Here is a 21483-nt window from a genome sequence, read left to right on the forward strand (position 1 = left end):
CTAAATTCCTTAATCTCTCAGTTTTCTTACAGTGATCTGGTTAGTCAATTGCCTGATTTTTTAAGCGTTGAACTTTGATTTAAACCAAAAAGGGAAAAGAAGAAATTTCTTGAGGTCAAAAGAGAGTGGATTCTTTCATGAAGAAATTGGCTTTGTTTAATATTTTAGTAGTTGGATATCTTACAGGGATTTAAAAGTTATGCAGAAAACAAAACTTGTGAAGAAAAAGATAATACATTTCTTGCAGATATCGTAGCATAAATGAGCTATTACTTTTTTTAAATCCGTACCTGCATGCAGCCATAAAAACCCTGCTGTACTGAGACTTGATCTCCAGAGATACCTCCCACAATGATGCTTTTCATTTTGAGTCCAGGAAGCTGATTTCCAATCTGCACAGTGCTCTGTTAAAAAAAGAAAGAAAGAAAGAAAAGGGCAGTGGTTAAGGGGACAACTGCACAATTATCCTTTCAACACAGAGCACTGCTTTCCTTACAGATGTACTAACATGATATAAACTGACAGTAGGTTAAAACAGAAAAGCTTACCAATGAAATGAAGAGCTATTTATCTGATCTTGATTTTACAGGTATGGTCAAAAGATAAAACTACACTAATTTCAATAGACTTACACCAGGAGTAAGTCACTGAAGAATCTGGACCATATACTGCTTGCAGCAGGAGCAATATATGGTATTTATTTACCATCCCTTCCACATCCCCTTCTTTTTAAGGGACTTTCTGTGATGATGAAGAAAGGCCATGTTATGATGCTATCTCACCTGATACATCCCATAGTCCAAGGACATAACAGCCAGGTACTTGATGTCTTTGCCGTCTTTAGCACTCTTTAGTTCTATTAACAAATGATGCCATTCACCATCACTGACTCTTGTTTGGGTCATCTTCAAACTAGCAACCTGGTTCAGGCCGTTGTAAACTTCAAATTGCACATAGTTGTTCAAGATCTGTAGGAAACAAATATCATCTCTATTCATTTTTAAAATATTGAATTATTCTTAAATGCAGCTCACAATAGATTACATAGGAGCGCAGGCAAACTAGTGCTTAAAGTAACGAGCTGTAACTTGGAAAAAACTCGTAAGCGGGACAGTTGCAACACGTCCCAACCGAATTTAGGGAATTCTGCTTCTAACCCACAAAGGAGGAGGAGGAGAAGATGACAACAAAGAATAAAAATAATATGGAGTCAGAATTATAAACATAGGGCAAGCCTTGTGTCAGGACAGAACTTGGCACATCTGGGACAGGGAGGCTAAGGCACCTTGCTTAATGACTGAATTTTGAACTAAAAGTTTTTATATTCAATTTCAATAGATACTTCTGGTTTCTGCCTTACTCAGGAAAAGAGTAAATACAATGAGCAGGTGAACACAGCAAACATCTTGGGTTGACTACTAGCTCTGACTACATGTGTTTTATGAAAGGTAGAAAAGAGCTCTTTCAGTTTATATTAACATATATTTATGCTTCCTAAGTTTTTGCATTTTATAGAAATAAACGTGTCTTGTTATAAAAAGCATTTGAACTGTAAAATGAGGAAAAGGGCCAACTTAACAGTATTTGATATGTTACTTTTAGCTGCATGCATGAAGATACATATTCAGTTTAGCCCTGTCAATCAGTACTTGGGGAAACTTTCTGAATTCCATTCCAGATGAAGCATATCACACTCTTACCTGAATGTTGATCTTGGATGAAGCTCCTGCATTAGCTTGCATTAACATGCCATTAACTTTTCGGGTCCTGAACATGAGTCCAATGTACCACGGTACAGAGATAGTAATATCAAGGTCACTCCAGACAATAATGCTCTCACCACTGAAACGCTGGGGAGAGGGCATTACTGTAAATCAAGAGACAAGAGATAAAAAAAATGGTATCTTTGATACAAGGACTAAGAGACAAAAAAATACAGTTTCTCATGAGTTTTTCATTTACAATTTATTTTAATAAATGGACCATATTCATCGCTTGTGTAAGAAGGAGATATACACCACTGAAGCCAATGGGAGTAGCTCCTGCTTATCTCAAGGCTAAATTTGGCCATAAGCAACTGATCAATTACCATGGATACAACAATTGTCCCAATAATAATGATATCATTGGCCAATAGTTAGCACATAGCTATAACATGGCTATCACAGTTATTTCCTGTTCTAAATCTATAAAACAGATTGTAGTATCTCAGAAAACATGCGGGAACTGTCACCTTCATAATGGTGTCCACTGGATTTTGTCTACATTAAAAAATGAAATCCTAAAATCATAATACAAATACATTTGGATTATTCTTACATAATGATTTCTCTACATCTGATGAAAATTAAGTTATACTGCTTATTTGATTTCAGTCTAATGTGTTACTGTGTTTATGCATGTCATTGTTAATTATGGAATCAAATAAACAAATTAAAATATTGTAAATGTGTTTTGTCCCATAGTCAAGAGACAAGAAATGCCTTTATAGGCTTCAGCTGAAGAATGGCACATAAGCATATACTTTGAAGTGACTGGAACTTAAACCTATGCCAGAAATTTGCTGGTGTTTTAGAGCAGGGTGATAAAACTAGATAAAGTGATATAGACAGAGAATCATGTTGTCTGTTAAATTACTTTTTTTGTTTCAATCAAAGGATTCATCTCAACATGGAAAGCAGATCTTCATTAACATCTTATACAAAACAGGGTATTCTCTTCCTTTCTATGATGTGTTATCAAACTTCTTTTATAAAAGTAGTGTGTTATAAAACTATACAAATCTTGTTATGATAATATTTGCACATAAGAGTTCATTGCAATAAACACCTTATTATTCACAAAAAAGTACTTCAGATAAATGCTGTACGATACAACAATGCCAAGAAATGTTACAGACATTATTAAAAGGTAATGCCTCGTTTTATTGTTATTAGGTCAGTATATTTTCTTATAAAATCACCAATACTTTTGTCAGTTGCTTCAGGTATATGAAATAATTGAAGATATCACTAAAAAGCTACATAAAAGCTAAGACATTTACCTCAGAGTGCTATTATGTCACAGAGAGAGATGTTTCTGGAGAGAAAAGTTAAATAAAAAAGTTATGTATCTGTATCGTAACTGTTGTTGTTAGAGATGTGATGCAAATATATATTCCACATAGGTATATGTGTGCCTAGTACACATAGGCCGTGTCTACACTGGGCCACTTATTCCGGAAAATCAGCCGCTTTTCCGGAATAAGCTGCGAGCTGTCTACACTGGCCCTTGAATTTCCGGAAAAGCAATGATGCTCTACTGTACAAAATCAGCTGCTATTCCGGAAAAACTATTCTGCTCCCGCTCGGGCATAAGTCCTTATTCCAGAACACTGTTCCGGAAAAGGGCCAGTGTAGACAGCTCAGTAGTCTTTTCCGTAAAAAAGCCCCCATCGCGAAAATGGCGATCGGGGCTCTTTTCCAGAAAAGCAAGTCTACATTGGCCACAGACGCTTTTCCAGAAAAAGGGCTTTTCTGGAAAAGCAGCCTGCCAATGTAGACGCTCCTTTTCCAGAAAAACTGAAAACGGAATAGTATTCCGTTTTAAGCAGTTCCGGAAATTCATGCCAGTGTAGACACAGCCCTACTGGGCACACACATACCTATGTGGAATATGTGCTAGAGAATTTTGCTTAGTTGTATCTGTACAGGAGTGGTACTTGTACCTCATGGTCATATACCCTATCCTGGCTATATTAAGTGTCTCTGATCCTCTGCTCACCTCACTTCCTTTGTACCAAATCTCAGGACCATAGACTCCAACGTAGAGAAGAGGGAAGGTGGTTTGTGGAATACATGCCTGCATCACTTCTCAAAGAACAACAGTTATAACACAGGTAAGTGACTGTTTTTTGTCCTTCAAGTACATGCAGCTGTATTTCACACAGGTGACTCACAAGCAGTACTTACAGGAGGTGGGGCTCAAAGTCTATTCAAATAAGGACTGCAGGCCTGCCGTCCCAAAGTTTGCACCTGCTCTGGATGCAGGCATAATGGTCTGTAAACATATGACCAACGGATGACCAAATGGTAAGCCCTAAACATGCCCAATATTGAAACATCACTTAAAAAGTCCATCGATTTAGCTTGCACTCTTGCAGAATGAGTGCACAGAGGGGACATAGTCAAAGCTACTTTATACTCCGTGTTGATAAAGGAAGTTGTCCACCTAGAGATCATTTCTAAAGAGACGGTCTGTCCCTTCAAACGGTCTGCATATGACACAAACAGCTGAGGCAAAGTGGGAAAAGGTTTGGTCCTGTCCAGGTAAAAGGTGAGACAACATCTGACAGCCAACATTTGGAGATGCTGGTCCTCTGGTGTTGATGTGTCTTAGGACAGAACACAGGTCAATACACTACCAGATTTAAATGAAACTAGAAGATCACTTCAGATAAAAATATAGGGGGTGGCTGTAAGGCCACTTAGTCTTTGGAGAACTACATATTAAGGGGATGTGCTATCAATGCCTGCAGTCCATACACTCTCCACAGATGGCAATGCTATGAAGGGTGGAGGTAGCTAGGAGCTGAGTGGTGAGAGGGCTCCCTTGCAATGGTTGTTCCATGAGCGCTCCAACCTTCAGCCCCATGCTGCTCCCAATTTCAGATTGGGTAAGCAATGGGACTCGCAGATTCTGCCCCAGGCCACTGCCAGCTTCAGCTCTACACTACACTGCTGCTGGCTTTCGGGGGGGGGGGAGCTGTGCATGTGCTAGGGCTTGGGATCCCAAGTTTCAGTCTGGTCACTCCTACTGAAGCATCTGGCATTGGGGAGGGATAGCTCAGTGGTTTGAACATTGGCCTGCTAAACCCAGGGTTGTGAGTTCAATCCTTGCAGAGGCCATTTGGGGCAAAAATTTGTCAGGGATGGTACTTGGTCCTGCTGTGAAGGCAGGGGACTGGACTCCATGACCTTTCAAGGTCCCTTCCAGTTCTAGGAGATAGGCAATCTCCATTAATTTATAAAAAAAAATTAGAATCCATGGTATGGGCCTCCTGGTGGTCTCTGCATGGTACCAGAGAGTGGTTTGACAGACATGCTCCATTCCATTTGCTGAAAGCCATATGGAGCTTGTCCACACCCTTTTTAGAGGAGAAGGAAGTGTTCCCATGAGCCCTGGGATGATTCTGGTCAGTTATTGGACCTTCTTCTTCAGTCTATCTGAAGAGAGTGAATGGTTCTAGAGAGTGAATGGTTCTTCCATCTCTAGAGGTTTCTTTTGATGAACTGCTTACAAACCCGGCACCACGGCATGCACCTCACATGGGGGTGGGGGGAGCACTATTAGGAATCTCCCTCACGCCCACGATGGGCAGTGTTTGAACCGTTGTGCGGATGTCACATAGGCACTGCTAACTACATTTTGCTTAACCTTAACTAAGGTCATCTAGGGTACTACTAACTGCACACATACAGTGAAATTATCAGAAAAACTGAGCTGGAGAACGTGAGGTGATACCAACACACAGAGCTCTGACTCTAGTCACAGCGCGAAGGAGCTGAGGGGACGGTTGGAGCAGAACTGCCTCATACAACTCAGGGAGAGGCTGCAACCATGAAGCACAAGTGCTGCACCTTCAAGTACTGCTAGACACAATTCTCTGGCTCCTGGGACCAGGGCTCACACAATACACACCTGCATCTACTACAAAAACTATGTACACATCACTTTTGATGTTGCAGCGGTAAACAAAGCAGGCAGTACACTGTATCTTGGCTAACTTGATTCTAATTAACAGATTAAATAGAAAGGAAATGGCTCTGAGGCAACAGGAAACTTTTAATGAATTTCAAATCTTTCAGAGCCAGGCTGGTGAGCTGTCTAAATTACCCAACCTTTAGGCAATGAGTATGTTCATCTTGTTCAACTAATAAAATATCTGCCCTACCATCACAGAAGCGATGTGTTAGGAGGAAGCCCATAGCATTGCCTCAGTCTCTACTTGAGCAAAAACACTTTATGCAGTGAACCTCTGGGCACAGCCTTCAGAGAACAGCACCTTAATGTAAGAATATTGTCCTGCAGTTAAGAACCCATCCTGTGACACTCATATACACATAAGTCCTACTGAAGTAAATGCCAGTTTTGTGTGTGCAGAGACTACAGGATCAGGGTCTTGAAACAGCTACTCTACAGTACATTGTGGCAGATGACAGAGGCACAAGTTCACCTCAAGTTAGGGGTGAGCAAGATATAGCCAGCGGGCCACATCCAGCCTGCCAAAACATTTGATCTGACCCACGGCACACTCTGCCACTCCCCCCACCCTCAGACCAATCAAGACTCAAGGGGTGGAGGAGCACACAAAGTCTCCTCCCTCCACCAGGGATGCGCAGCACCAGAGGGAACTGCCAGCTGTTCAAAATGGCTGACGGTTCCATCTAGGTGTTGCGAGCCCCGGCAGGGAGGGGTGGAAGACTCTGCATGCTCCTTTGCCCCCAGGCCAATTGGGACCAATGGGACTGTGCAAAGTATCCTCCCACCCCTGCCAGGGGCACTCAGCACCAGAGGGAACTGCTAACTATTCAAAACAGCTGGTGGTTTCCTCTGGGCATTGTGCCCTGGAGGGCTTGGGGAGGCAGGGGGAGAGACCTCCTATGTTCCCCTACCTCACAGGGGAGCACATAAAGTCCCCCCCCCCCACACACACACGGCCTAACGGGGACCACCTCGTCTATCCAAGGCCCCGCTCCTTCCAGGGCTGGCCCGCAACCACTACCATCCTTGGAGAAATGGTCCCCTCTGCAAAAATTATTGCCCACCCCTGCCTCAAGGGATATTTAACCGCTAAGGTTTTAACTGCTGCTTGTATTTTGAAACACATCCCTGTAATTAATTGTGCCTCTTTCCTAACACTTTAGTTTTCCCACGCTCTATAGCAAATTATATTGCCAGCTCACCACAAGCAGACAAGGAAGGAAAGAGACTACAGAACTCGCAGTATAGCTTCACCATTTTGGTTTTCTCTAAATAATCAGCAGTTCAATGAGGTTGTACAGGAGACCCTTGCAATTTGCAGTTCCGTGTATTTGCAGGTCTCCTGTCCCCATCTGGGGGGAGGGTGATGCAGTAAGTTCCCCATGGCTCTTGGCAGCTTTGGTGAGTTTCCTGGCCCCTGCAGTGAGTTCAGGAGCCACAGGGAGCTCACCATGGGGGCTGGGAGCTGTAGCTCCCAGTATTCGCAAATGGCGAAGATTTCCAGTATCCATTTGATTTGATTCACTCCTACTCATATAGTTTCATCCCTCACAACTCCTCTCCCCACCCCCGGGGAGCAGCTCTGAAGTGAAGTCAGAGTTTTACAGAAGCCCAGGCAGCGGAGGGAAAAATGGAACTCTTTGAGCACCACTGATCTGCGATCAGAACCTCATTCCACAACTGTGGCATCTGCCACAGAATCCACCCCCTGCCTCTCTGCTGCGGCAGAACTGTGCTCCAACATCTATTCCTTCATTTTTAAAATAGAATTGTATGTTTCTATAGTTCATGTTTTCAAAGATAACCTGGGCAGTATGAACCAAATGTAAATGATGCAGATATGTCTGCCTGACCCTGCAGACTGCCAGAAACAAAAGCTCTAAGAAATCATCCATGCACCTCGTTGAGGAGCTAATACTGTACACTAAACATGATTATTTAACTGTCACCATTGTTAACTGTTTCAGTGCTAATCACTGTTGCAAAAACATCCAGGAATATCGTTTAGCACAGAATCTCAAATACTTCCCACTGCCACGTGTGCCAAAAACTCAAGATGTTCCCTATCCAGCGTCCGCCCCAACTTCTATAACACTTTTGTATGTGGTTAATACTGTCATCTCTGGAAATCTGAAAACACTGGGAATGGAGACAACATATGGGCTACTTTTATGTTTCTTTTATTCTTTTTCATAATTAATTTGTTAAAATATCTCAGTAGTTTAAATGAAGCGATCACCAAATATCCAGTTTGCATCACCAGACGGCCACAGGATCTAGGGACTCTGCTACAGAACTTAATTCCAGCTTGGTATAGAAGACATGAGGCCTTGTCTACTGATGATAAATGTACCTACTGGTTTGTTGCTGGTCCTTTAGATTTCCACACATCCACGGAGCAATCTATAGGAAGGTTTCTTCTTCCATTTACGCTTTGTCTTCTCTGACCTATCAGGGGATTCCTAATTATTGGCTTAATTAATTATTGTTTATGTTATGATATTGTCCAAAAGGATCCATGAGGAGTAGAGGTCCCATTGTGCTAGACACTGTACAAACACACAGGATGACATGAGCCCTGTCCTGCTTAACACTCAAATAAGATGGATTTTTAGCCTAGCCAAGTTCACTGATATATTCTTAGTTAGGTTGAAAGAGATGGAAAATTGCTGAAATGGCTGTTCAGGGTATATAAGCCAACTAAACCCAAATAAGGATTTTGCATTTAGCCTAAGCTTTTCACACACAGAAGCCTCCCAAGTCTATATTTAAGTACTTAAAATAGGTGGCTTGAATTTCAAAAGTGCTGAGCATCAGTAGCTCCCACCGACTTCAACTTTAGGCTTCTGACTACTTGCCCACATTCACTAACAGCTTCCTTCTTTATGAATTTCTGAATTGTCTTTAATGGATATTTTGCCCCATAGCTATATTCTGAGAAATAAATAAAGTTATTTGTGGCCTGCTGTCTTCAGACTGAAAATTCTTCAAGAAATTGAAGCTTTGGCAAGAATAAGGATTAAAGCAACTATATTTAATGCATGAGAAACCTTTCAAGGAGGAGATAATTCTGTTTCGTTTGCTATGAATCATACCAGTTTTGATTCAAATCATGATTTGGAATTTAAACATACCTTTTAATTATGTAAGATAACCAGCAAGGTAGGCTTTTTACTCCAAAACCATGATGATCTGATACTTTTCTTTCTTGATATAATAGGCCAAGAAAATATAAAAAGTGATACAACTCTTGATCTTTCTACTCAGTACCAGAAGAAAGAAGAGAATCTAGTCCCTTGCCTTAGAATGGAATTATTCCACATTTACACCAGTATGAATGATACCAGAATTAGACCCCTACCATTTTAGCCAATCATCCTATCCTGCCATTTCAGCAGTTAATCTCACTGGACCAATTAAACAGTCAGATGCCATAGAACACATGATGGAAGCCAGCAAAAGGTTGACAAAGCTACCTGTCATCAGACAACATGACAAATGATGTCTTCTTTTTGAGGAACTATTATCCAATCATCACTCTAGCATCTATTTCCTGCCAGAAGGAAGCAATAGTGTGCCTAACTTTCTTTGGCAACACCATAATAAGGAACCCCATGCTCAAACTGCAGAGAAGTATGAGTCAAATTACACCAGTGTAAATCTGGAATAATGCCATTCATGTCAATGGAGTCCTTCCAGATTTACAATAGGATAGATGAGGTAGAATCTGAACTTTTATTTCTTAGAAAGCAACTAAATCTAATTTTGCTGGGATTTTCCTCTTAGAATGCGTTGATGGAGCATCACTACAAATTAGCAACCTGTACTAATCCAGTCTAGGTACTGTTACCAAAGTCTATGGGTGTGTAATACCAAATCTGTTGCCCTCAAGCCCAGCATCCTGTTATGGTTTTCCTAATGATTAACCACTCTTACTTCCCCAGGAAAGGAGCGGGGTCCAAAGTTTTCATTCCCTTTATATACCACCCTCGCTGCCCCTTTCCTACATTTTAACAACAAACGTTGCATACCTATACACAGTGTTTTCAGTTGTAAGCCTAATAAAATGTAAAGTGTTCTTATTGAGGAGAAACTGCCTTATACCAGAGGAAGTGGTAATTAAGTCCATGTTCATTTTGGGCCTGATCCAAAACCCATTAAAGTCAAAGGGAATCTTTTCTTTGATTTCAATGTGCTTTGGATCATATGATTTTGTTTTAACCAAATAATAAAAAAAAGCTTTGCAGAATTCATTAATACTAGTAAATAGATAATAGGAAAACAGATAAAAGCTGTTACTGCTGTCCCAATAGGATTTCTGATTGATATTTTCCTGTTTTTTTAATCAAGTCAGTAACCATCTTTTATATACAGATGAACACACAGATATTTCAAATATATAATAGATGGATGTTATGCTTAATTGCAATATTTCATGATTTATTACCTAAAAGCATCCCACACACTATGGCTGTGTCTAGTAAGCTGCTTTTGTGGAAAAACTTACTAGCTGTCTACACTGGCTGCTTGAATTTCCGCAAGAACACTGACTTCCTACTGTCTGAAATCAGTGCTTCTTGCGGAAATACTATGCTGCTCCCGTTCGGGCAAAAGTCCTTTTGCACAAAGCTTTTACTCAAAAGGGCCAGTGTAGACAGCTCAGATTTGTTTTGCGCAAAAAGCCCCGATCGTAAAAATGGCGATCAGGGCTTTTTTACGCAAAAGCGCATCTAGATTGGCACGGACGCTTTTCCGCAAAAAGTGCTTTTGCAGAAAAGCATCTGTGCCAATCTAGACGCTCTTTTCCGCAAATGCTTTTAACGGAAAACTTTTCCCTTAAAAGCATTTGCGGAAAATCATGCCAGTCTAGAAGTAGCCTATAAGATGTTAATTATTAAAATCAAAATGCCAAAACAGAACTAAACTGGAGGACACATACAATGGGAGCCTCATGCACCTACCTTGCTCACAGTTTTTCCCACCATACTGCAGGGGACACTCACAAGTGTAGGTGTTCCATTTATTCACACATGTGCCTCCATTTTGACACCAGTTAGTATCACAGTAGTTCTTCTGAGCTGCACAACCTGGAATTGGAAAGCAGACCTATTCAGCATAAAACCAGTCACAATTTGTGTATTTGGTAATCAACCAAACAAGACTTCAAATGACTAGCAATAAGATTGTGAGTGACCATCTCTAGGTTTTTATCAGTACTGAAGAAAAAGGAAATCACTAAAGCATTACAACACTTCAAACGCTAGATGATCGAAAAAACAAACAAACAAAAAAATACCAAGAAACCTCTTAGATATAGCCAAAGGGCTTAATTTAAAATCATGATGTAACTCTACTGAAGCCAAATGAGTTATACTATATAGGAATGTGCTTCCTAGTCAGAAAGCAACCAACATGAAATCTTCCTTGGTTCTATCTCCCCTGAAACAGGAACATATTTACATTGATGGAAAACTGTGTTGTGCTCAGCTAATTTTAAAGTGAAGACACAACCTGGTAAAAGCCAGGTAATTCAGTGTCAGTGCTGAAGTTTCATCCTTAGCTCACGGTCATTACTAGTTAAGTACCTGAGAAGAATGCACAGCATCACAGGGGAGTGCTTAGTCTAGTACAGTGGTGTGCAACCTTTTTTCATTCGCGACCCCCGCCCAGCCCCCAGCCGATAGGGTTGCCAGATGGTGTCACTGAGAAAATTTTGTTGAGAAGAAGAAGAGGAGAAAAAAAAAGTGCTTGGAACATTTTGTTGGCGGGGGAAGCCAGGCTGACAAAATGCAGTCGTGGCCCCTTTAATTGCCAGGCCGCTCCCCTGCCACAATGTCCGTTGGGCGCCGAGCCGGGAAAAGCAGAAAATACCGGCTGGCTGGATCACACCGCTGCAAACCCCCAGGAAGACAGATGGGTTTGCGCACTGCTGGTCTAGTGTCTGACAACAAGATCACCACCAGGCTGTGAGACAGAACTAACTACTATTACACAACAGTGAATTGTTCTGTGCTCCCCTGTGGAGATAAGACCACCAATTCCCATTTTGCAGCCTCTTCCAATACAGGAGCTAGACAGCTGAGATTGCACTCAGAAATCAGTCAGTACCAGAGGTGAAAATAAGCCCGTGTTTCCCTGCAAAAATGTGATTTATTGGGGGCAGGGCCATAATCCTGTCCTTTCCCCTTCTCCCACCCCATAAAAATATGAGGCCAGCAGCCAGGAGAAACCCATGCATGCAAGACCAGTGGCAGCAAGAAACCCCCCTACCCTGAGCCCTTCACACATACACCTCCAGCCCCCTGCCCTGAGCCCTTTATATACCCCAAACCTGATTCCTGCACCTCCCCTGTGTCTCCAACCCTCTGCCCAGACTCCTGCATCCCCCCTTGCCCCAACCCTCTGACCTGAGTCCCCCATATTCCACCACACACTTATATTTGTACAGGTGCTGTCCTATCACAATCCCCTCACCTTGTATCTTGAGGGCCCCCCGGGGGGGAGGAGGAGGAGAGCAGGTTGTGATAGGACAGTACCTGTCAGAAACTGAAGTTACTTTCCCCCCTGGGCAGTCAGCAGGCCAGAAGTGCAGCCCATGTTTTATTTTTAAACCACAGCTTCTTAAAAACTCATGACTATGTGCATAGTTCTGAGCAACTTGCATTTCAGGTTTGATAAGCAACTGCATTTGTTTTAAAGCAGAGGTGGGCAAAAGAGCGTCTGAGGGGCAGATCCAGCCCACCAAGTGAGTTGATCTGGCCCACGGATACCCTGCACTCCCCCTGCCCCTAAGCCCAGATTGGCCTGGGAAGAGGGGGCAGTGCGCAGTCTCCTCCCGCCCCGAGAGGGGTGCGGTGCTTCTAAATACCGCACGCTCCTTGCAGGATGGGAGCAGGGTGGGAGGACACTAATCAGGATCTGTGGGTGGGGAAGCATGGAAGTGCCCTGGCTCCACCCTTTCCGGGGTGGCCCGGGACCACTTCAAAAATTTCTGAAGTGGCCCCTGGTCAAAAATTATTGCCCAACCCTGTTTTAAAGTATAACCAGAATTGGTTTAAATATTTGACTCTTCTTCACCTCATTTCACTTAGTTTCAGAACAGTGAGTTTTAATAGTTGCACATGAAAATAGAGGGTTATGAAAAGAAATTCCGGTGCAACTATTACAGTTCAAGGCAGATGTATCGCTCAAATACCATCCTGCCAGCAGAGTTAATGAAACGCGACTTACACTGTAGGGCTTAACTTGAAATAAGCTACTCAAATTGAGCTATGTCAATTTCCATATCTTATTTCAAAATAGGGAGCATCTACACAGCACTTATTGCTAGATAGAGCACTCTTCCTCCAACTTCTCTTATTCCTCGTACAATGAGGATTACAGGAGTTGGAGTAAGAAGTCCTCCAGCTTGACAGTATTTTGACGCTATTTTGAAATAACTGCCTGCTGTGTAGATGCGGACTAAATTAATTTGGAATAGCGCTAGTTATTTTGAAATAGTGTTGCAGTGTAGATGTACCCTTAGAGCTAAACTCTATTGCAAATCTCTGAGTGTTGTTCTCTCAGTGCAAAGGACCCATAGAAGCTCTGAGCACCTCTTAAGTGCCATTTAATTCTTTAAGTGGTACATAAAGGCTCAGGTCATTGTGTGGCTCTTTGGCACTTACTTGAATTTCATCTGGCTCAAACAAATGAGGTTCATACAAGGTATTTATACAGTGCCCAGGCTAGAGAGGATAGAATACTTTTCCCTTTTTTTCCAGGCAGTTCCATAGTAGTTACCACAGCTTTAAAGGCACAGCAACTTCTGTGGCTGTCCCACTCCTCCGAGAAAGATGCCAGAGAGGTTGGCAGTGATGACAAAAAGGATGTTTCCCTTCTTCTCATAACCCTATCCACCTGCTGTTCACTAGGGTGTGGCAGACTACTTAGTCATACTCCTAAATCCTTCCCTCTTCTGTTCATCTGACATGAAATAGCTTCAAGACCAACTGTGCCTTCTGTACCCAGTGGCAGCACTGTAGGGGTGGGGGAGAATGTGGGCAGGTTTTCTCCTGATGGGAAAAATGTCAAGGACATTAGTGGTACAAATATGCCTGTGCCTCACTGAGGTTTACATGTGCAATTAGCTGGTCTACAACAATTTGCACCCTCCCAATCAAACACTGATTTTCACACAGAAAATTTCAAGCAGATTTCGTGTGCACCCCATGTACTCTCCTTTGTGAATCTGGTTCTTGGCATGTATAAGCACTCTCAGCATGACAGAAAGCTTTTTCTTGTGGCTTTTTGAAGATCTTGGAGTTTTTACCTGCAAGAGTGCCATTATTGGCTATGAAACTAGCCATATCGATTGGCTTGTTGTCAATGGAGAGGTTCCTCATACAGCCAATGAACTCTCTGTTGTGCACAGGGAAGTCTTCAGGCAAGTTTGGGACGCCACCAAGCAGGAGTGGTCCAGTCAGATCCAAAGATCTAAAGAAGTAAGAAATTATCTAGATTATTTTCATGTCATATGTTTGGCCTCCTTTACTTTACAGTTTCTTCACAGCTAAAATGAGCAAAGCAATCTGAAATACTGAACTTCTTTCTGTTAGCTCTTTACTTGAAGGACTTAGCTTCACAAGACTATAAGTACTGATCTCAATAATCAAAAAGAATCTTAATAAAATTAGCTGCAAATTTGTAGTTTAGGATGTTGGAGCTGCCATACCAATCACACCAACAGACTCTACTATTGGTCTCTGACAGTAACGAGTACAGTAAAACTCCAGTGGTCTGGCATCCAATGATCCGGCACTCCTGATGGTCCAGTAACATCTGGAACCCGGAAGTGCTCTGGGCAGCCGGACAATTGGAACTTCTCTGCCCCTGGCTTCCCTGATTCAGTCGCTGCTGAACCTGACCAGCAGCTGACTCCCGGAAGCCCAGGGCAGAGCAGCTGGGGTGCTTTGCCCCGGTCAGTTTCAGCAGTGGCTGACTTGGGGAAGTCTGGGGCAGAGCAGCTGGGGTGCTTTGCCCCAGTCAGTTTCAGCAGTGGCTGACTTGGGGAAGTCTGGGGCAGAGCAGCTGGGGTGCTGCCGGGTTGGTCCTGCAGCGCTGAGGAGCACATCCCCCCCACTCCACCGCAAACCCTTCATAGCCCCCCCTTCCTATAGTCCGGCATATCTGATAATCCGGCACCCCCTGGGTCCTAAAGGTGCCAGATTATCAGAAGTTTACTGTACTAGTTATGTTAGAAGGTGTAAATGAAAATTCTAAAACAACATGCATGCAAATTTCTTCTTAATCCCAGGCTCTGAGAAGTTGATTTATGAACCAAAGCAAGAGGGTTGGTATAATTTATTCTGGTTGATTTAACTATGGATAAGAATCTTATTATTCACAATTGCCTAATCACTTTTTGAATCCTCTTAGGCTCCTCTTGTTAACATCCTATAGCAATAGGTTCCACTAGACAGTTATACAGCCTGTAAAAAGCATGTCTTTTTATCAGCTATAAATGTTAACGAGTCTTTCTATTTCAATGAGTGTTCTCTTGCTCTTGCATTTCAGAAAAGGGTAAATATGATTGAGTGACTAGTCTTTTCAACAAAATTCACTATTTTATATATTTCTATCATGTCACTCGTTATTCATCTTCTCTCTACACTAAATAACGTCACTCTTTTCAATATTTCCTCAGACAGAAGCCTTTTCATATATCTAATGGTTTTCAGTGCTCTTCTCTGGCAGTGGCATAGCGAAGGAGGTGGCGGGAGGGGGCAATTGCCCCCCGGGGAACCATGCCAGGGGGGCATCAATTTAGCTGCCAAAAGTTATGTTAACTTTTTTACGATTATTTCCTATTTTGTATATATTCCAATAGTTGACTGTGAAAAGGTTTCAGGGATGATGAAGACGGAGCTTGGGCCTGCCTTGAGGGCGGGGGGCTGGACTCGATGACCTCTTGAGGTCCCTTCCAGTCCTATTATTCTATGATTCTATGAAACCTTCAAAAAGTAAATAGGACGATAGTTATGTTATATTATAGTTAACAACATAGCTTTTAGCAGCAAAATTGGCGCCCCACCCCATCGTGGCGCCCGGGGCAACTGCCCCCCAGATCTCCCCTGGCTATGCCACTGTTCTCAGGATCTTTTCTATTTCTGCTATACCTTTTCTGAGGTAGAATGATGTATATTAATTTAAATGAGTCATTATCTTTTCCATATAACTTTCTTTTTCTTATTGCAACCTCACATTTTATTTACTTTTCTGGCTGCTGCTGTACAATGAACAGATTATTTCACTGAGCTTTCAACAACAATCCCCAACATTTTTTCTTGTATCTTTACAGTTATCTTAGACCTACCCATGTGTATGAGCCATTCAAATTGCACCTTCTGATATTAAGTTCCCTTCACTTTTGTGCACTGAATTTCATCTGCCAATTTATGGTCAGTTGTCGTGTAAAACCTCTGCCTAATCCAATATAATGTGAATGAAAGACATGTAACTTTTTGTATTTTAAGTCATGTCAGTTTCAACCATTGCAAATTAGGTGATTCTCTGCTATTGTAAGCCATGTAACTCTCAATTGTTCTAAGTTATGTCAGTTTATATTGTAAGCCATGTAACTTTCATGTAATATTTCAAGTTCTGCAACTTCTTGTAAGCTTTGTAACTTCTAACCATTGCCTGTACAATCATTAAACTCTGTAACATTCTATCCTGTGTGAGTGCATGAGTGTGTGTAAGTGGTGTGAATAGGGTATGTGTAAGTGGTGTGAACATGGTAAAGTCTGCACCTTTGTGGAGAGGAGCCATGAGGCTAGAGAGAGGAGCCAAGAGCTGGGTGGGGTCTGATGCAATCTTCGCTTGCACTTAAGAAATGCAAGAAATGGAGGTGCAGCAAAAATGAGAAGAAATTAATATGCATGAGGAAAACTAGGTCTGGGGAGGCCTCTCAGTGACAGACACAAAAAAAGAACTCAATGTATGGGATGGGGCCACCCAGCTCAATAAAGAGAAGAGAGCATGTATGATCAGCTCACCAGCCCAGATTGGTAACTGCAGGTAGACACACCGGACTCATTGTGGAGGAGGGGGGGGGGATTTGGCTGCTTCTGCTTTCTCTGCACAACTCGTCGCCTGGGTAAGTGTCTGAGCATATGAATGTGTGTGTGAAGGAGTTCCAGTCCCTTTTTGCTTAATCCAATAGCAGCACTGAAGAAATCTATTTAAGTGCAACCCTGGGTTGGTCTCCAATGAAATTAGGTAACATCAGTCAATTAGCTTTCTTATAAATTCTTTGTTCGATGTGCTTTTCTTCTCACAGCCCATGTGGCGGTGGTTTTATTGCTCAATTCTTTTAAAATATGAGAATGAAATATATATTTCTGTAAAAAGAGCTTACTTTTTTGAGCCAGTTTGAGTCCCTTGGGCAGCACACGTGTAGTTTCCAATGAGACTTCCGAAGCGCACAGCAACTGCAGTGTCACAGTCGTCCACTGTCACTACTGCTACCTTCTCTCCAGAAGGTCCATGAGGAATTCCTAGTCGTCCAATGTGGGGCTTCAAAAAATAAACATGCCTGTAAATAATGCTGTGTGCTCAAAGGAATCAGTAATTCTGCAATCCAATTAAAAAGCATATCTCAAAAAATCTGCTTTTATGATTATTAAAGAAGGCTGTGAACCAAACATACATTAGTTAAGGCAATCTTACTTCCAACTCATCTGTGCAAGAGGAAACACAATGGCTGACTCCCTCTGAGAATAGTAACAAGCAGGGAGAAGAATGAGATGATGACGTTTTTATTCTTGACATGGATTTGAAAAATAGGAAGGTAACTCGGCCAAAACTATTTATGCCTCATTTCTACTGGTGAAAAGATCTGGCACAACTCACTTCAACTAGTTCCATTCTACCAAGCAGAATAGTCTCCAAACAATTCCACTCCTGTCACCAACTCTCCCCTCTCATCTAAATTTAAGCGCTCACTTAAAATAGTATGTTTCTCACTCTTTTCTTTGCAAAAACAGCCTTGGCAATATGAACTGACATAATAAGTCTCTCTAGGCTTAAATGCATGACACCAATTTTACAACTATAGGGTTATAGACAGCAACCTCACAGCTACTCAGGACTGGGTTTTAGAGTGCAATCCACCCCCCCCCCCCAAAAAAAAACCAAAGAAAAAAACTCCACAGTGACTAGTTACTTAATTTTTTGGAAGATTACAGATCACAATCACAGTTACATACCACTGCATCACTTACAGTGTTGATGGCACTATGGATTCCTCAAGAGTCCTGCCAGTCCCTGCCACAAGCTGAGCCAACCCCTCTGCTGGCAGACAGAATAACCTTGGGTCTCAAGGAGAAGCAGTTCTACAGAGTCAGCATGGTATAGTGGACTGGGCAAGGGACCCCTCCCAGCTCTGACTATCAGTCCTTCGATGGCCTTGCTTCAATGACACAGGCCAACATTTTCAAACATTTTTATGGGTCACACATGTTTTGCAGGGCTGGCAACACATGTGAAGGCCAATTCTGTTCTTATCTATCTGGATATTTATAATGTCCCCAGCACAATAGGTTTGAGCTCCTCACTAGCATTAATCAATTTACACTCACCACCCCTGTGAGGCAGAGGTGTGGTATTTTACAAAGACATGAGGCAAAATTAAAAATTAAATGATTTAGTCACCAAAGTCAATGTCACCACCAGCAAGTGAACATCAATCTCAGCCCAGGGTTCTAACCACAAGAATATCCTTTGTCTCTGCATAGGTCCATCAAGTTCAAAGGAGTTACTTCAGCCCAACTCCTGAGTAACTAAGAGCAGAGCAACCACACAGAAACTTAAAGATTTGAGATACAGATCTCTTGGACTGAACAATACAACTTTGTAAGAAACAAAGTAACAGTGTGCCACGGCAGGAGAGGTCATAGCTTTTATTGGCCCAACTTCTGCTGTTAAATGATACAAAGCCTTCAAGTTCACCTCCAGAAAGAACTTGGTGTAAGTTCAAGATACTGTCTCTTTTATCAACAGAAGGTGGATCAATAAAAGGTATTACTTACCTTGTCTATTTATCCTAGAGCCAACAACATTGCAAACAATAGTGACAGATTATCCATCTAAACAATATAACAGCAAATGATTATGGTCATTTTTCATATTTCATACCTGTAGAAGGCAATTGAATCCTACTTCTCTAATTTTGCAGCGTCTATGAGAACACTATGTAAGATACAGTATAGAATGAGCTAAATCCAGCTCACTTTATTCATGCCCCATTGAGGTTAACAGAGTTACTCAAAATTTAACGCCCAACACATTACACATTTGAAATCAGAGAGCTATGCTTATGATCCATTAATCATCAATATTAGCAACTGCTGATCAATTCTGTTTACTTCAGATTTTGCATGTACAAATATACTGAAATGATTATCAATTTCATCCTCTGCAAAGAATAACAGCTTCATTTATACCCGCGCATAAAAACATTTTAAAACCAAACTTCCTGGTATCAAACAATTCCAGTTGGAAAGTATTTTCCATTTCCTTTATCACCAGCTAACATGACCACATAGTTTGGCAGCTGTTCACATAAAGGTTTTGACCTCTATTAAGTGATATTAAGGCATGCTTTGTATTTCCCAGATTCTATCGGCTACATGGTAGTCTAATTTAGAAATGACTGGGAGCAAACATAGATGCAATTCTCGAAATGTTAGTAACAAGATGGTCAAAATTAAGGAATTAATAATGCAATATTTCATCTAACAGCAAGACCTTTTGCTCCAAAGTTGAAATTTATATTTTTTCTTTTGTACTAATGTTACACAGTTGGAGGGGAAAAATTAATGCTTAAGATCAAGATGTTTTAATTAAACAAGCCTGTTGTTTATTAAATTAGAAGCACCAGAGGAATTGGCAGAGAGAGTGTTTTCTCCCTCCACTGGAAGAGTTTGCACATAGTTAATCAGGCTTGTAACCTGGATTTCTGACTGAATCCATAACAGCTTCTGGATATCATGTGGGTGCAGTAGCCATGGAAGCTTTTCCCTTCTGTTTGACTAGGAGTTTGCATCTTTTCCTTTTAGTTAATGCTTTGTCACAGTGATCCTGACTTTTGACACTAACATTAGATTATTGGCATATACTCTACAGTTCTTAGGGCTACACCGTACAATCTTAATAACTTGGAATCTTAAATTGATGCAGAATATGGCAGCCTGTTTGTCACTCAGGGATCTGGAGCGACAGAACTTTCTCCTCGCTTCAGTTCAAAAAAGGTTGAATCTTCTGACTTTCTCATCATGATGCAAGACCTGTTTGTTTTCCAAGAGTTCCCTTGAAAGGGCAGGAAATAGCTTGTAAGGGACCAGGAAGGCCAACAGACATTCCAGGCTCCTAAGCAACATGAGAGGGCGGTTCCATGCTTCTGGAAGAGGGTGGGGCCTTAGGTGGGTAGGGTAGCCAGCCCTCAGTGCTAGCGGAGTGCACCATGACCTCCTCTCTCCAGGCAGCTCTTAGAGAGCTGCCCAGAGTGCGCTGCGCAGTGATTTTGCAGTGTTTTAAAGGGTCCATGACTCTGGCCACTGCTGCTATTGCAGAAGAGGCAGAGGCCAGGAACCTCAGATCCTGTCAAATTGCCGGGCCCCAGAGTGGACCTGCAAGGGACAAAGTTTGCAGATGATTTAGTGGGCTATGCAGAGTCTTTCCCCCCTTTTAAATATGTTTACAATGTATACCTTTCCAGCACCAGACATGGGACATACTTTAAAACAAAAAGAAAAACATCTCAAATCATATAGATGTGTATAAGTAAATATTTAAACTTCTCCACGGAAAAGTAAAGTAAATTGGTAAGACTATAGGTCAGAAGTCAAAGCATTCCTATTTAGGTTCTGATAAGAATATAAGAACAGCCATACTGGGTCAGACCAAAGGTCCATCTAGCCCAGTATTCTGTCTGCCGACAGTGGCCAAAGCTGGGTGTTCCAGAGGGAGTGAACAGAACAGGCATTCAGCAAGTGATCCCTCTCCATTTCCAGCCTCTTACAAACAAAGGCAAAGGACACCATTTCTACTCATCCTGGCTAATAGCTATTGATGGATCTAACCCCCATGAATTTATCTAGTTCTTTTTTGAACCCTGTTAAAGTCCTAGTCTTCACAACATCCTCTGGCAAGGAGTTCCACAGGTTGACTATGCACTGTGGGAAGAAAAACTTCTTTTTGTTTGTTTTAAACCTGCTATATACCTTATTCACATGGAAAACAAATGGGAGTTTTGACAATTACTTCAACAGCAGCAGGACTGGGTCCTTACTAAAGAAAGGATCATTCAGTACAAATAGCAACGTCCACACAGACACCCTTGCTCTCTGAGGGAGATTTTCAAGAACACAAGTAGGAGTTAGCTGCCCCATTCCCATGACTTTTAATGGCAATGGAACACCTAGCTGCTCTTTGCACCTTTGAAAATCTCCCCCTGAAATGCCATGCTACCTAAAAGCCAAATTACATTAGCTTTACCGTACAGTATTTCTGTATTCATGAGTAAATGTTCATTGCAGTGCACAGGAATTTACCAGCATGACTCTCATTAATGTTAATGGAAGTCATGTAACTAAGTCCCTGCTCATAGAGCTGAAAATTTACCTCTTACTCTCTAATCTGTAGGGCTGCCTTTCCACATAGTGCTTGTGTGAAGATAGGCTGGGGTTCAAACTTCAAAGA

The 21483-nt window shown here is 41.8% G+C and overlaps 1 protein-coding gene across 4 annotated transcripts in view; it reads right to left on the reverse strand.

Moving 5' to 3' along the window:
• CELSR1 (cadherin EGF LAG seven-pass G-type receptor 1) overlaps positions 1 to 21483 on the reverse strand; it is a 276769-nt gene that overhangs the window by 65875 nt on the left and 189411 nt on the right. For all 4 annotated transcript variants that reach the window (XM_075927708.1, XM_006120414.4, XM_025183254.2 and 1 more), the window contains exons 6-11: positions 17141 to 17298; positions 14054 to 14217; positions 10704 to 10829; positions 1701 to 1867; positions 783 to 968; positions 291 to 404 (exon numbers count right to left, since the gene is read on the reverse strand). In XM_075927708.1, coding sequence (XP_075783823.1) covers positions 291 to 404; positions 783 to 968; positions 1701 to 1867; positions 10704 to 10829; positions 14054 to 14217; positions 17141 to 17298 — 915 coding nt within the window. The remainder of the gene's footprint in view (positions 1 to 290; positions 405 to 782; positions 969 to 1700; positions 1868 to 10703; positions 10830 to 14053; positions 14218 to 17140; positions 17299 to 21483) is intronic.

Source organism: Pelodiscus sinensis, chromosome 1, assembly GCF_049634645.1.
Source record: "Pelodiscus sinensis isolate JC-2024 chromosome 1, ASM4963464v1, whole genome shotgun sequence".
Taxonomy (NCBI): Eukaryota; Metazoa; Chordata; order Testudines; family Trionychidae; genus Pelodiscus; species Pelodiscus sinensis.